General features: G+C 48.3%; 3 protein-coding genes across 3 annotated transcripts; 2 read left to right on the forward strand and 1 right to left on the reverse strand.

Moving 5' to 3' along the window:
* Positions 1-3,113: 3,113 nt before the first annotated feature.
* On the reverse strand, positions 3,114-4,670 carry B0J16DRAFT_95505 (uncharacterized protein). The gene is made up of 2 exons (XM_046134752.1): positions 4,604-4,670; positions 3,114-4,441 (listed from the first exon to the last, which is right to left on the reverse strand). The coding sequence occupies exon 2, from the start codon at positions 4,302-4,304 to the stop codon at positions 3,405-3,407; it is 900 nt and encodes a 299-aa protein (XP_045984426.1). The 5' UTR covers positions 4,305-4,441; positions 4,604-4,670; the 3' UTR covers positions 3,114-3,404.
* A 469-nt stretch (positions 4,671-5,139) lies between these two features.
* On the forward strand, positions 5,140-6,506 carry B0J16DRAFT_382392 (uncharacterized protein; the record flags this gene model as incomplete). The annotated part of the gene is made up of 2 exons (XM_046131235.1): positions 5,140-5,209; positions 5,290-6,506. 2 exons carry the CDS (start codon positions 5,140-5,142, stop codon positions 6,504-6,506), a joined length of 1,287 nt encoding a protein of 428 aa, XP_045984427.1.
* A 2,696-nt stretch (positions 6,507-9,202) lies between these two features.
* Positions 9,203-11,717, forward strand: B0J16DRAFT_382393 (fungal-specific transcription factor domain-containing protein; the record flags this gene model as incomplete). The annotated part of the gene is made up of 5 exons (XM_046131236.1): positions 9,203-9,283; positions 9,529-10,074; positions 10,138-10,477; positions 10,533-11,136; positions 11,186-11,717. 5 exons carry the CDS (start codon positions 9,203-9,205, stop codon positions 11,715-11,717), a joined length of 2,103 nt encoding a protein of 700 aa, XP_045984428.1.
* Between the last annotated feature and the right edge of the window lie 143 nt (positions 11,718-11,860).

Raw genomic sequence — 11,860 nt, forward strand, 5'->3', positions numbered from 1 at the left:
ATGAAACACGTTTGCTATTGGAGCAGTCTATCACCTGCCTCAAATGTTGCGATATTCATACATATCTACACTACGGCTGCCTCTATCTAGATAGATGCTAGTCTAGTGGGCAGAGGATCTGGGGTGTGTGGTAGATATCCCCCACCCAGCGAATAACAAGCGGTTGTGTCCCTCCAACGTGGCTCATCAATTAGATGGCGCTCCTTTGCAGTGTAATTGGATCGGCGAGTTTACACCCTCAACCTCGTTCGACTATTTGCGCTACGGGCGGATATTCTAGAAATCCAGACATAGAGCCCAACCAATAGTGAGAGGGTGTGCTACCTTGTCGAGATTGAAACATAGAGCACATGACGCACGATCTCGCATTCCTGTTGTTTGATTTGAGGCTGCAGGAGTAGAAGCTCGGCCGAAGACCGTGCTGGAACGGTCGATATTTCTTTCTGTTTCGCTCATGATCCTCACCGCTGCTTGAGCCTTACCCCCCACAACTTCTAGCTCAACATCCAAGACTCGGGAGTCAAAAATGACATACAGGATGGTCAAGGATAAAGGGCTATTGATTATTTCTGGCATTCAGGAGCAGTGCATACATGCCAATACAAGAGACTGAGTCAATTTGGCGAGTACATACATAGATGTGCCGTCAGCATGACTTGTGCCGTGTTGAAGTTGCACGCCGCAGATCAACCATCAACCGATAGATAATGTTGTCTGAAATGAAAGAGTCTACTGTACAGTACAGTACGGCACAGGCCACTTAACATCGAGCCTGACCCCTCAATGAGTCTACCTGCATATAAAATGCCCCTCGATCTAGTGGAGAATTGCCCAATCTTTTCTGACAACATGCCACATCTGCATCTCAATGGAAGGGTCGCAGTGTCAATGACGAAAGGGTATCCTTCTGCCAAGTGATGGATGCGCAGTTCTTTGAGGAGATCTGGCAACTACGATGCAGAAGCCAAGCAGCCAAGCATCACAGGTGCCCTCGAGTATCCGTCTACTACCGAGCCACCCCGCCGGCGCGGCTACCTGCACGCATATCATGACTGGACGTTTGATTTTTCGGATTCCCCGTGAGTTCTTTGATGGAGAAGGATGATTGCGTGTGACCATGTTTCACCAGCGCCTGGGAATGATCGTCTGAATGGATGTGCTTCCGAAAGACAAAGAAGAAGGCAGAATGAGCAGGCTATCCGTACATTTACCCACACCCAGCGCCTGGCTGTTCCTATCGAGGGTGATGATCATTAAAGGCCATGCCCGGCATACTCTAAAGTGCTCTACAAGAGTTAAAGTATGGCATGATACACAACCATGTTTAGTTGGCTTGATAGGCATGCGCCCTGGCGGTGTGCCTACAGTTTTATTCCGTCATGTACAGCCCTGCAGTACCACGAATTTTAATACTGGGCATTAATGAGTGATGTTGAAATGCCTTGCATGCATAGTCACTTACACCACACTTTCATTTCTTGACGAGATAAGATGGGATGAGATGGCCGACTGTCATGGCACGGCCCTTGTGTGGCTACCTACTGTTAGGATTAGTCAAAGCTGTCAGATGCTTGGTGGCGGGCGCCAATGAACCCTTCAAGAGGACAAAGCCTCAAGGCTGGAGTCCAGAATTGGGGTTGATCTTCAACTTTGACAAGAATGGTTCCAAGATATCACACGCTAACCCCATCTCAGAACAAGGGTCCCCTCGTCTCGCTTCTAGTCCACTTCCTGTTGTGCACTTCACCGCAAGCCGCATTCAAGCTGAACCAACCAGAGGCTTCTTGGTTTTATGACGTCAAGTCACTTCTATGTATTGATACTGCATCGGCAGTTGGTTTTGATGACTTCGGCTCTATCCTCCAGACCTAAACCTAGACGAGGGTGATAAGTCCGAGTCGGAGTACAACTTCAACTACCCCGATACAGTACAGTATGTAGATTGGCTTGGACCCTGATGTGCAGGGGATGAAACTGCTGATCTCAAAGGGTCTTGAATCAACTTCTTGTTCAAATTGCTGACATACGCTATAGAAGTTGTCATGGAACGATTTGCGCTCCGCTCTTAGAATCGAGTGATGTTTGCAGTGCAGCATCGTCTGTTCGAGTTGAAGAAATGCCTGAGACAAAACAAAAAGAGGGCACCCGCAGACTCTATGCCCCGCCTACGCACGTCGGTGGATCTCGAAACTTGGTGAATCTGGCGCTTACTGTTCAGCCAGTCTCCGTCAAGGATAGCCTCGTTTCTTTAAAGCTGAGGCTGGCTGACCGCTTACCAAGAGACTGGACGACATTGGTTTGGAGGGGTAACTTCAGGTCCCTCTTCCAGGTTTTAGAGACTCATGGGGACTTTATCAACTCCACGATATTTTCTAAACTGGGTTATTACTAGTAGCCTCTCTCAGCTTGGACCCAGAATCCCCTCTTTGGAATTCTACGCATGCACCTAAATTACATACATGTTCCTGGTAGGCGAGACTCTAGTCTCTTGGGAACACTCGATTCGAGGGCATTCCCATCTACGATTCGAAGCCCCGAGGATCGTGCCTGGCCCGCGGTTGACGTGCTCATCAGCCCCTGGCAAAAAGACGTTTACCGTCAACCTCAACGCCAACGCTAAGTTTGACGTTCTATCATTAGCACTTCCGAGTTCCTTGATACGGGAAACTTTCTTCTCATGCATCTTCTGGCGGTGTCCAGCCAAGAACATGTGTATGTCAGCTCTTGGTCTCTCGGCTATCACAAGACCTGCGGGAATATCTCACCATCACGTTTGCATGGACTCTTCCATGGTCCTTCGAATCGAGATGTGGATATCCTTAGCTCTTCACTTGCTAAGACGAAGGATCGAACAAGTGGTGTATGTAGTACTTGCTTGACGGTGCATCTCGTACCCGTCCATGAGGAGCCACTTAGATCTATTTGTGGAGGTGAAATAGGCCAGCCCGACTTAATCATACGTAGTGCTGAGCTTGTCCGTCACGGTGAGTCGTAGCGGTGTTGGATCAAGCGAACCATTTGTATATGGCAACACCTTGAAGCATGAGAGAAACGTTACTTGACCGCAATGGCCCCATCTGCATATAACAACATGGCAATTTCTCGTGTGCTGAGCAGATCGATCGATTCCATCACGTGGAATGAAGAACCTTCTTACACGAGTTGTCGAGATGCGTGAACATGTTCGCTGCCATCGTGATCTGTGACTCAACTGACACGCACAATGCTTAGTACAAGACCAGACTCATAACAGCGTTACTATCTGGTTTCCACCTAAATCTTTGGTATACATTGCATAATAAAAGTACAAGCTAAAGCTCTCTTTAGCTCCTCAACAGCAATTGCAGTTTGCTGTCATGCTGGGTCATAACCCTCATCCTCAGATTCGCTTTAGGGTAAGCAAATTAAGGCTTGATTTCCACAAGCTTCTCCAATGTCCTGAATCCGTCGTGGGCATAACCTTGAGTAACATCCACCTTATAGTTCTTTCCACTGACGGTGATGATAGCAAAGCCCATGTCAGTCCAAGCAGCCTTGACGCCATTGAACATGGCAGACAAAGCTCGACCCATTCTTCGGAATGGCATTGTGAACAGGTGCTGCATGTCAAACTTGTGCAATGCCTTGCGCTGCTCCTCTGTTTTTTGCTGTAGCTCAATGCGCTTCAGCTCAGGCACATACTCGTCTGGCAATGAAAAGCGAGACTTCAGGGTAACTTCGTCCAGAGGAGCGACGATGACCTTGGGTTTAAGCATTGGGACCATTCGCTTAACGGTGAGTTCCATCTGTACAGGTGTAGGCGTAGCCGCAGGTCCCGTAGCAGCGACCTTGGATACTTGTGCAGGAAGAATGCGCATCTGCCCAACAAGATTGGGTGTTTTCGTGATCATGAACGTTCCCATAGACGCGAGGAGAAGATAAGTTGTACCAAAGACCAAACCAATCCATTGAGGGACCCCTTCAGGTTGTTGCACAGCCATAGGCGCAGTAAGACCTGTCCAAGCGATCAAAGACAGTCCACTTGACCAACAACCAAAGTAGAACCAGAAGTGTGATGGGCCCTCGTAGAGTACTGTCGGAGTTGTCTTGGAGGCTAGACTCTTGATGAAGGCGTATCGACTAGGTGCAATCTGGGATGAAGGCGTCCTTGATGACTTTGGTGATCGAGTAGCTTTCACTGTAGGTTCGGCAGCCCGGCGTAGGGAGGTAGAGAAGAAGCGGGATCGGAGGAGTAGAGACTCGGCGCGAGGAACGAGGAGGGGCCGTAGGCCGGGGAGGCAGAAGCCTCTTGCAAGGCTCGCCATGGTGCAATTGAAGCCGCTCGAAAGAGACAGGCTATGTAAGAGGCAGTGAGAGGAGCTTAGTGAGAGAGTTGTCACAATTGGCCAGACGTCACCAGACAATCGCCTTGACGAATTTCAGTGGTTCGACATCGAAATAGCTTCAGTTTAGATTATTAGCAAATGCTGGAAGTGCGTGATAAGATAGGCGGGTATAAGCCGGATATGAGAGCGGCAATTGATGAGCATAGATCTAGGATTCAACAAAATGTTTGAGGAGAAAGACACAAATGAACATTTCGAGATAATGAGGGAGATTTTACCATGGCATAATGATTTTAGATTTGAATTTGTCTCTGTATATCTTTTTTTTTCTCATGTCAATTCTTTATTATTAGCTCTACCGTCGATCAAATGGTTTTCGGGACACCAACACCCGAAGAGAAAGTTTGAGTAGAAAATTAAGTGGGACATGAGCGATATGAGCATCAAGTATCAAAGAATAACCTTTGTAAAAGATGTAGGGCTAATAAAGAAGAAGAATACAAAATGATATGGATATGAATGAATTAGCACCTAGGAAAGATCAAATATACCACATATGACAACACCTAATTCTATACCTAGGAGAATACCTACAATAAAGACCCTGAGGGTTTTATGTCTTCCTTGTCGCGTATTCCCGCCCGCCAAAATTTAACGTCGGGTCTCCACTAGCGCCAATGGATCTCAACAGCTTCAGTTCAAGATAACCCAATCCTTCTCAACACCTCGAGGTCGCTCTTACGTGCACCGAAATCCCTCCCCTCGTCCGCCTCCATCTCGCCGATCCTCACCTATAATTCAATCGAGTAGTACAATGGCCTCTCTTTCTGCAGCTTGCAGGGCATCTGCCCGAGCTGTTACTGCTCGGTCCGCTATCGCCCGTGGTACGTCGATTCGCTGATGTTGAAAATCCCCCCTCGGTCCCTTTTGTCGCGCACCGACTAACACATATCCTCTCATGCAGGCTTCACCACCTCGACACGATGCCTCGCCGCCCAGAACTTCACCATGCCCGCCCTCTCCCCTACCATGACCGAGGGCAACATTGCTACCTGGAAGGTCAAGGAGGGAGAGTCTTTTAGCGCTGGTGATGTGCTGCTCGAGATTGAGACCGACAAGGCCAGCATGGACGTCGAGGCCCAGGATGACGGTATTATGGTCAAGATCATGGCTGCGGATGGCAGCAAGGCTGTGCAGGTTGGATCGCGCATCGGTGTCATTGCAGAGGCTGGCGACGATATCAACTCCCTCGAGATCCCCGCCGAGCAGACCAAGGAGCAACCCAAGGAACAGTCCAGCGCTCAGGCGCCCAAGGAGGAGACTGCTCCCTCCCAATCGAAGCCCGTCGAGCAGAAGAGCGCGAAGCCCACTGGCAACGATACCTACGAGCACAAGTACCCCCTCCTGCCCTCAGTTCAACATCTCGTCAAGCAGAAGGGCATCAGCGAGGCTGATCTCAAGAAGATCAAGGGCACAGGCCCTCATGGCCGACTAGTCAAGGGTGACATCCTCGCCCACCTCGGCAGCATCAACCCTGAGACTCCCGCCGCCAACGAGACCAACTTTAACAACTTGTTCCACCTTGATCTCAGCAACATCAAGGTCGCTACGAAGCCTGCTCCTCCTTCCAAGCCAAGCCCCGCTGAGGACTTCAAGGCCGAGGAGTCCAAGGCACCTGTGCCCGAGGACCTCGAACTCTCTATTCCTATCACCTTGACCAAGGTTGTCGAAGTCCAGAACCGAATCCACGAGACTCTTGGCGTCTTCCTGCCCATCTCTACCTTTGTTGGCCGTGCCGCCGAGGTCGCCAACGACGACCTCCCCCCTACCAAGCGTGCTCCTACAGCCAACGAGCTCTTCGATCAGGTCCTTGGTCTCGACAAGGTCAAGGCCTTCAATGGCTCTCGCGGCGTCTACCTGCCTCAGCTCGCTGCCATCCCTCCCCCCTCTATGCTCTCTCACCGACCTGCAACCAAACAGGCCGATATTATCGACTTCCTTGCTGCCCCCAGCAAGAAGTCTGCTCCCAAGCCCGCCACCGTCCACACAATCCCTGGTCTGTCCAGCGGCGCCAACGTGTTCACTCTGAAGGTCCCCAAGGCCGAGGAGGAGCGAGCATTGGTCTTCCTTGAGCGCTGCAAGGCTATCCTTGAGCAGGAGCCTGGACGACTGGTGCTGTGAGTTTATGAAAAGAAAAATATCCCTGTAATATATCGTTTTTTGCTATAGACAATGGCTAGTAATTGCGCATGGGCGCACCTGTGGTATGATATGTCTGAGCCTTTTCAGTGGTTTTGGCAAGATAGCTAGAACCAAACCCAATTATGAATCAAGTTTTGATGCCGGAAAAATACTGCCCTTTACTTCCTTTTTGTTCCCCGATGTTCGAAAATAGAATGCCGAGCAGGCCTTGTTTCTCGACACTGAACAGAGACCGCAGGGATGCTTCATCTATCGAAGAAGAGGAGCCTTCTCGTATGACATGCTACCTCGATCGAACATGCTCGACTCATGACTGCAGTCAAGGGTCTAGGGGTAAACCAGCGACATTCGCAAATGTCATAAAAGGACGTCGACCTGGAGTCTGTGATTGCCAATACCCCGCAAATCAACGATATTTGCTAATTGCCAAGAGTTGTACCGAACAAGACGTACTCTGGCTTGCCGTTTTTCTTGAAGAACATACAGCTCTCCATTATGATATCCAAGCAATTGCCAGTTCTTGCCAGCCCTTGCCAGTTCTCTTGGTCCAACTCTAGATTCTGGAATGGGTCCTGCTCCCCGATATTGTCTAGACTGTCAGCTCGGCAGTCCAAAATTCCTGGCACTTGGCACAATCAATGAAGGATCGACGGTCAGCTGAAAGTCGAGTCCGATCATTAATCAAAATGTATTGCGGCCTTGAACAGGAAATGCCTCAGGACCGAGCTGTAAGCTAGACCATATCATGAATAGATCAACATGTATGTATCAGTTGTGACGTGAATGAGTGAGTGTCTCATATCAGACAGGAAGCAATTTAGTTGATGCCAAACCTACAGTACAGTACAGTCAGCCATTCATTCATTCATGCAAGAGATGGCAATAGTCTGCTGTCGCTTAGCCTGCCACCTTGCATACAGAAATGTTAATCATTGAGCTAACAGCCTCTTCCGCATTACGCGAGTGAGACTAGAGTTACAAGATGTTGATTGTTCAATAGATTGTGGCGTGCAAGTGTCTCGGAAGTTACCAAGAACCCGGTCGAAGGACAATGGCTCAGGCCCTCGATATCGAGAGTGATACAAAGTACCTGACCTAGTCCGATTTTGATGGCATCGAGTGACATGTTATTCTGCGGCCATCGCTAAAGAAGGCCTAGACAGGGAAGAAAAAGGAAACACCCTTCTCATCGTAAGAGACTGGTCTTTGTCAATCGGCATTGGCTGCTGTGAAAAGGAACGACATCCTTGCAAATGCAGAGCCCTACCTAAACTAAGACATGCGTTAGAAAGAGGAAGGAGAAAAGAGGGATATTGCCGTGGGTGTGGTTGTGGAATGTTGATAGATGAAGAGGAGATATTGACATTCGCTGTATCATTGCGGACAAAAGGGTGACTAAGGAATAGAGCCATGTAAGTCTCACGGGAAGGAGCACGGGAAGAAGGTAACACAAGATCTTTACTCGCATTCGAGTTCTGTCATGTGGAAGGAACATTCGACTCCCATCGTTCTTTCCCCTGACTGCCTACCTATAGTACCTAGGTTTCTAATCTACTCGATATGGGTAGGTGCGTCGTTTTCCTCCTTTTCCCGTCTTCATCACCACGAAGCAACGACAAAAAAACCTTCACCGATTTCCGTCTGCACAAGGCATCCTTCGACACTTGGCACAAACATTTGCGAACCAACAGAAACATTTATATGGATAACGAGCATTCAGGATTTCGGCCAGAGCTCCACACCACCAATATTGGATCGCTTAAGCAACGAAGACGTGTACACCCTCCCTCACTCGACATCTCCAGCATTTACATGTACCGAGTCTAGAAGAATCAACACGGGGTAATCGGGCTTTAGACTCGGGCTCATCGAGACAAGGTCCACATCATTCCAGGAGTCCTCTTCAACAACATGCTTGTTTGAAGTCTCAGGTCTGCCCCTCACATTAACACTGCACGACCGCATGGCCCCCCTTTTGAGCATAGAGATGCTGGAATCATCACGACCTGCGAAGAGGGGACTCGTCCCCATCTCAAGTTCCACTATGTATCCTCGTACGCCACATATTTCCTACCAGCCTCCTAAGTTTGCGTTTACTACTTTCATCTAGTCACATAACAACAGCCAGCCCTTACCATACAGTCGGGACGGCTTCTAGTTGGATGTTCTGAGCCACAAAGGTTCGCCTATATTCGCAACATGGATAGAAGGAGTCCCTTGATCGCTGCGCAAGCTATTGAGTATACATTAGTACCCTGCTGCATTAGGCTTGCTTCTCGAATCCATTTCCTTGCACACTAGCAATACTATTCTGTTTAGAAAGGAGGAAACTCTTTATAAAAGTCAAAGACCGTCCAGGATTTACGTCAAACAGACGTACTTCACTATTCCCCGGTAATCTCGACACTCAATACGTTAGTATCGCAACTCGGGTTTAACTCAAGCTAAATATACTATCTTCATTGTGAAACGCAGTAAGGAACATCTATATACTGCTTACACGGCTCTAACAAGTGTAGGTACTGAGCAGTCTGCATTTCCCTGTCTTTTCCGTCTTCTCATTTTGGTTCTGTTTCATGAAGATTGAAAATCGCCTTGATCGAGATCACTATTAGCCATACGTTTCGTCACCGTTCCTTACAGCAGAGAACTCATCTTGCAACTTTGAGTTCCCAATGGCGAACATCAAAGTGGCCTTGGATAAGAGGAAGAGGGTGCCGAAAGCCTGCAACACCTGCAGGCAACGCAAGCAGAAAGTAAGCCAAGCACATTCCTTATCTTCAAGCCATTATTTCAGGTCTTGTTTGACGAACACTCACTTTGGCTATCAACCAAACCACCCTCCCCCACTCTACGAGAGTCGATCACCCTGCACTTTTTTTTTATCAACACGAGACTTCTTGGGCATCAATGATAGCAACAATTCTCTACTGGCCAGCCTGAGAGAATAGCTGGTGCTTATACTGCAGAGTCTTTGATCACTAACGTAACTAAATCATAGTGTGATGGCCAACAACCTTGCAAGGAATGCCGTAAACGATTAATGGAGTGCAAGTACCGACCGAGCATATCTACCGAATCGTTAAGTGACTCTACCGAGTCTTGCTCGCCTCCAAGGCACAACTGTAACGGACAGTCCCCCGAAGAAGCCGAAGGGTCAGATACACCAGACACAAATGGAATGACGACAGATCAATCCGGAATGAGCAAACCGATAAGCGCAGAGGGAGACTACGGTTTTCGTATTGTCCCTACCTCAAAACCCGAGGAGTTTGGGAGACTCTCTCACATATCGTCGGATCGTCAGCAGCAAGCTTTACACCTTCCTCTGCTAACATCTCCGGTGTTTGCTGATTGCTCTGCTACCGAATCTTTTATAGCTCTCGCCAAGCAACATGTGAAGCAAGCCTCTGGATCCTCAGAATTCACGACATCGAATGCCGGGCCTGCACTCCAGGAAACCAGCTCTGCCCCTTCTTGCCCATCATGGCCGCCTGATCTGACTCCACATACAGTCGACAAAATAGTGAAATCTTACTTCAACAACGTAAGTTGCTTCATCCCTATATCTGTAAAGCACAAAACATAAGTGTATTAATCATGAGTTAAGACACTTGGTTTCATCGACGTTATAAGCCATGAATCGGTCAATGCCATACTGAATCAAACCTACAACCCACAGAGCCATGTATCCAACTCTAATCGCTGTCTCATCTATCTGATACTCGCTATTGGGCTCGCCCTTGACTCCAGTCCAACAGGAAGAGCATTGCCGAATCCTAATCTCAAAGAGCGATTTTTCACAAGCGCCGAGTTAATCCTTCGACCAGGTGAAACACGTGAAGGATCAGAAAGTCACAATGGTGTTCCATGGACTCTCCGGGCTCTTGTGTTGATGTCTTTCTACATGTTGTGCGTATCTAGGCGACATACTGCACATGAATATTGTGGTAAGTCCCCTGTTCCGTTCGCTTCGGAAGACGTAGTGCTTATCGCGTAATCCAGGCAGAGCAACTCAAATAGCTCACAAATTCGGGATCCATCGAGGCAAAGAGACCGAATCCGAAAGCTCTTCTGATACTGGAGAGTGGCGAGTATCGAGACGCAACGTTTGGCGAAGCCTCTTTATTCTCGATAGATTCCTTGCCGCTACGCTCGGCAGTCCCATGGCTATCCAAATCCAGTATACCGATGAGTCTCTTGTACTGAACAAAGGCACTTTACTCAATCCTGCGGTCGACGCATGCCGAATCATTGGAGGAACTATAAACTGGATATATTCGAGGTCGAGATCCAATATATCGATGAAGGATGCGAAAATGTTGATCAGGCATCTCGACTCTCTTACAGACCCTGAAGTTGAAGGGCCCCCCTTTTTGGTACAAGTTTGTGTCCATCGTATCCGCTCGTTCCGCATCTATGCCGACATTCTTCTTTGTCGGCCATTCTTCTCTTTTCGTTACGTAGCCTCTACGGCAAAGCGCGAAGCATGGGACGATACCGAGCCACAGATCAACGAATTGTCTCAGAGATGCGTCTCAAAATCAATGCAGGCAATTAACATGCTCACGCAGAGCACCCCGACTCTCCATATTGGCCCATTTGCCCCGTAAGTAAGCATTGTTCACCGTCCTTGATTCCTTACTGAACAGCTCTAGATGCATCTTATCGGAAGCAACATGCGTGCTTCTATGCAGCATGTATGCCGGTATACACGTCACCGCAGACCATTTATCATTGGTAAAAGAGGCCATAAAAGTTCTGAAGACGATGGCCACAACGGACCCTTATGCGGAACATTCCGCTTCAGTGCTCAGCATGTTTTTACAAGACGTCAGTCGCCAGGATCATGCGAGAGTTGTTAAGCCAAAGCTTGAAGGACAAATATATCAGCCCAAGATGGAGCCTAACACTGCATACGAATCCAGTCAATATCGCTCTCCTTTTTATCCAATAACGCCGGTTAATGCGGTACCTCCACAGGATAATCGACGAAGATCAACAGTCGAAGACCGTACAATCATCAAAAGAGAAAGCCGCGAGCATTCACACTCCTTCGCACCTATGTCTTTCCCCTTACGCATGGATAGTAGTGTATTTCAACCTCAACTTCCAACTGGGTATATACAGCATCCATGGCACAACGACCACAGTGGTGATATGGATATTGAAGGGTCACAGCATGGGTGAGAGCTTGATGACTAGAAGTTCTACCAAGGTGAAACGCCAGTCTCTCGACAAGGCTTGGTCAAAATTTTCATATATCTCAGTTTGCACTTGCCTATTTGAGAGCAAGGATGTTAGCACATAATGGAACATGCCTCACTGAATGA

The sequence above is a fragment of the Fusarium flagelliforme genome, assembly GCF_020744385.1.
Source record: "Fusarium flagelliforme strain FIESC 12 MPI-CAGE-AA-0113 chromosome Unknown B0J16scaffold_3, whole genome shotgun sequence".
In the NCBI taxonomy this organism is placed as follows: Eukaryota; Fungi; Ascomycota; class Sordariomycetes; order Hypocreales; family Nectriaceae; genus Fusarium; species Fusarium flagelliforme.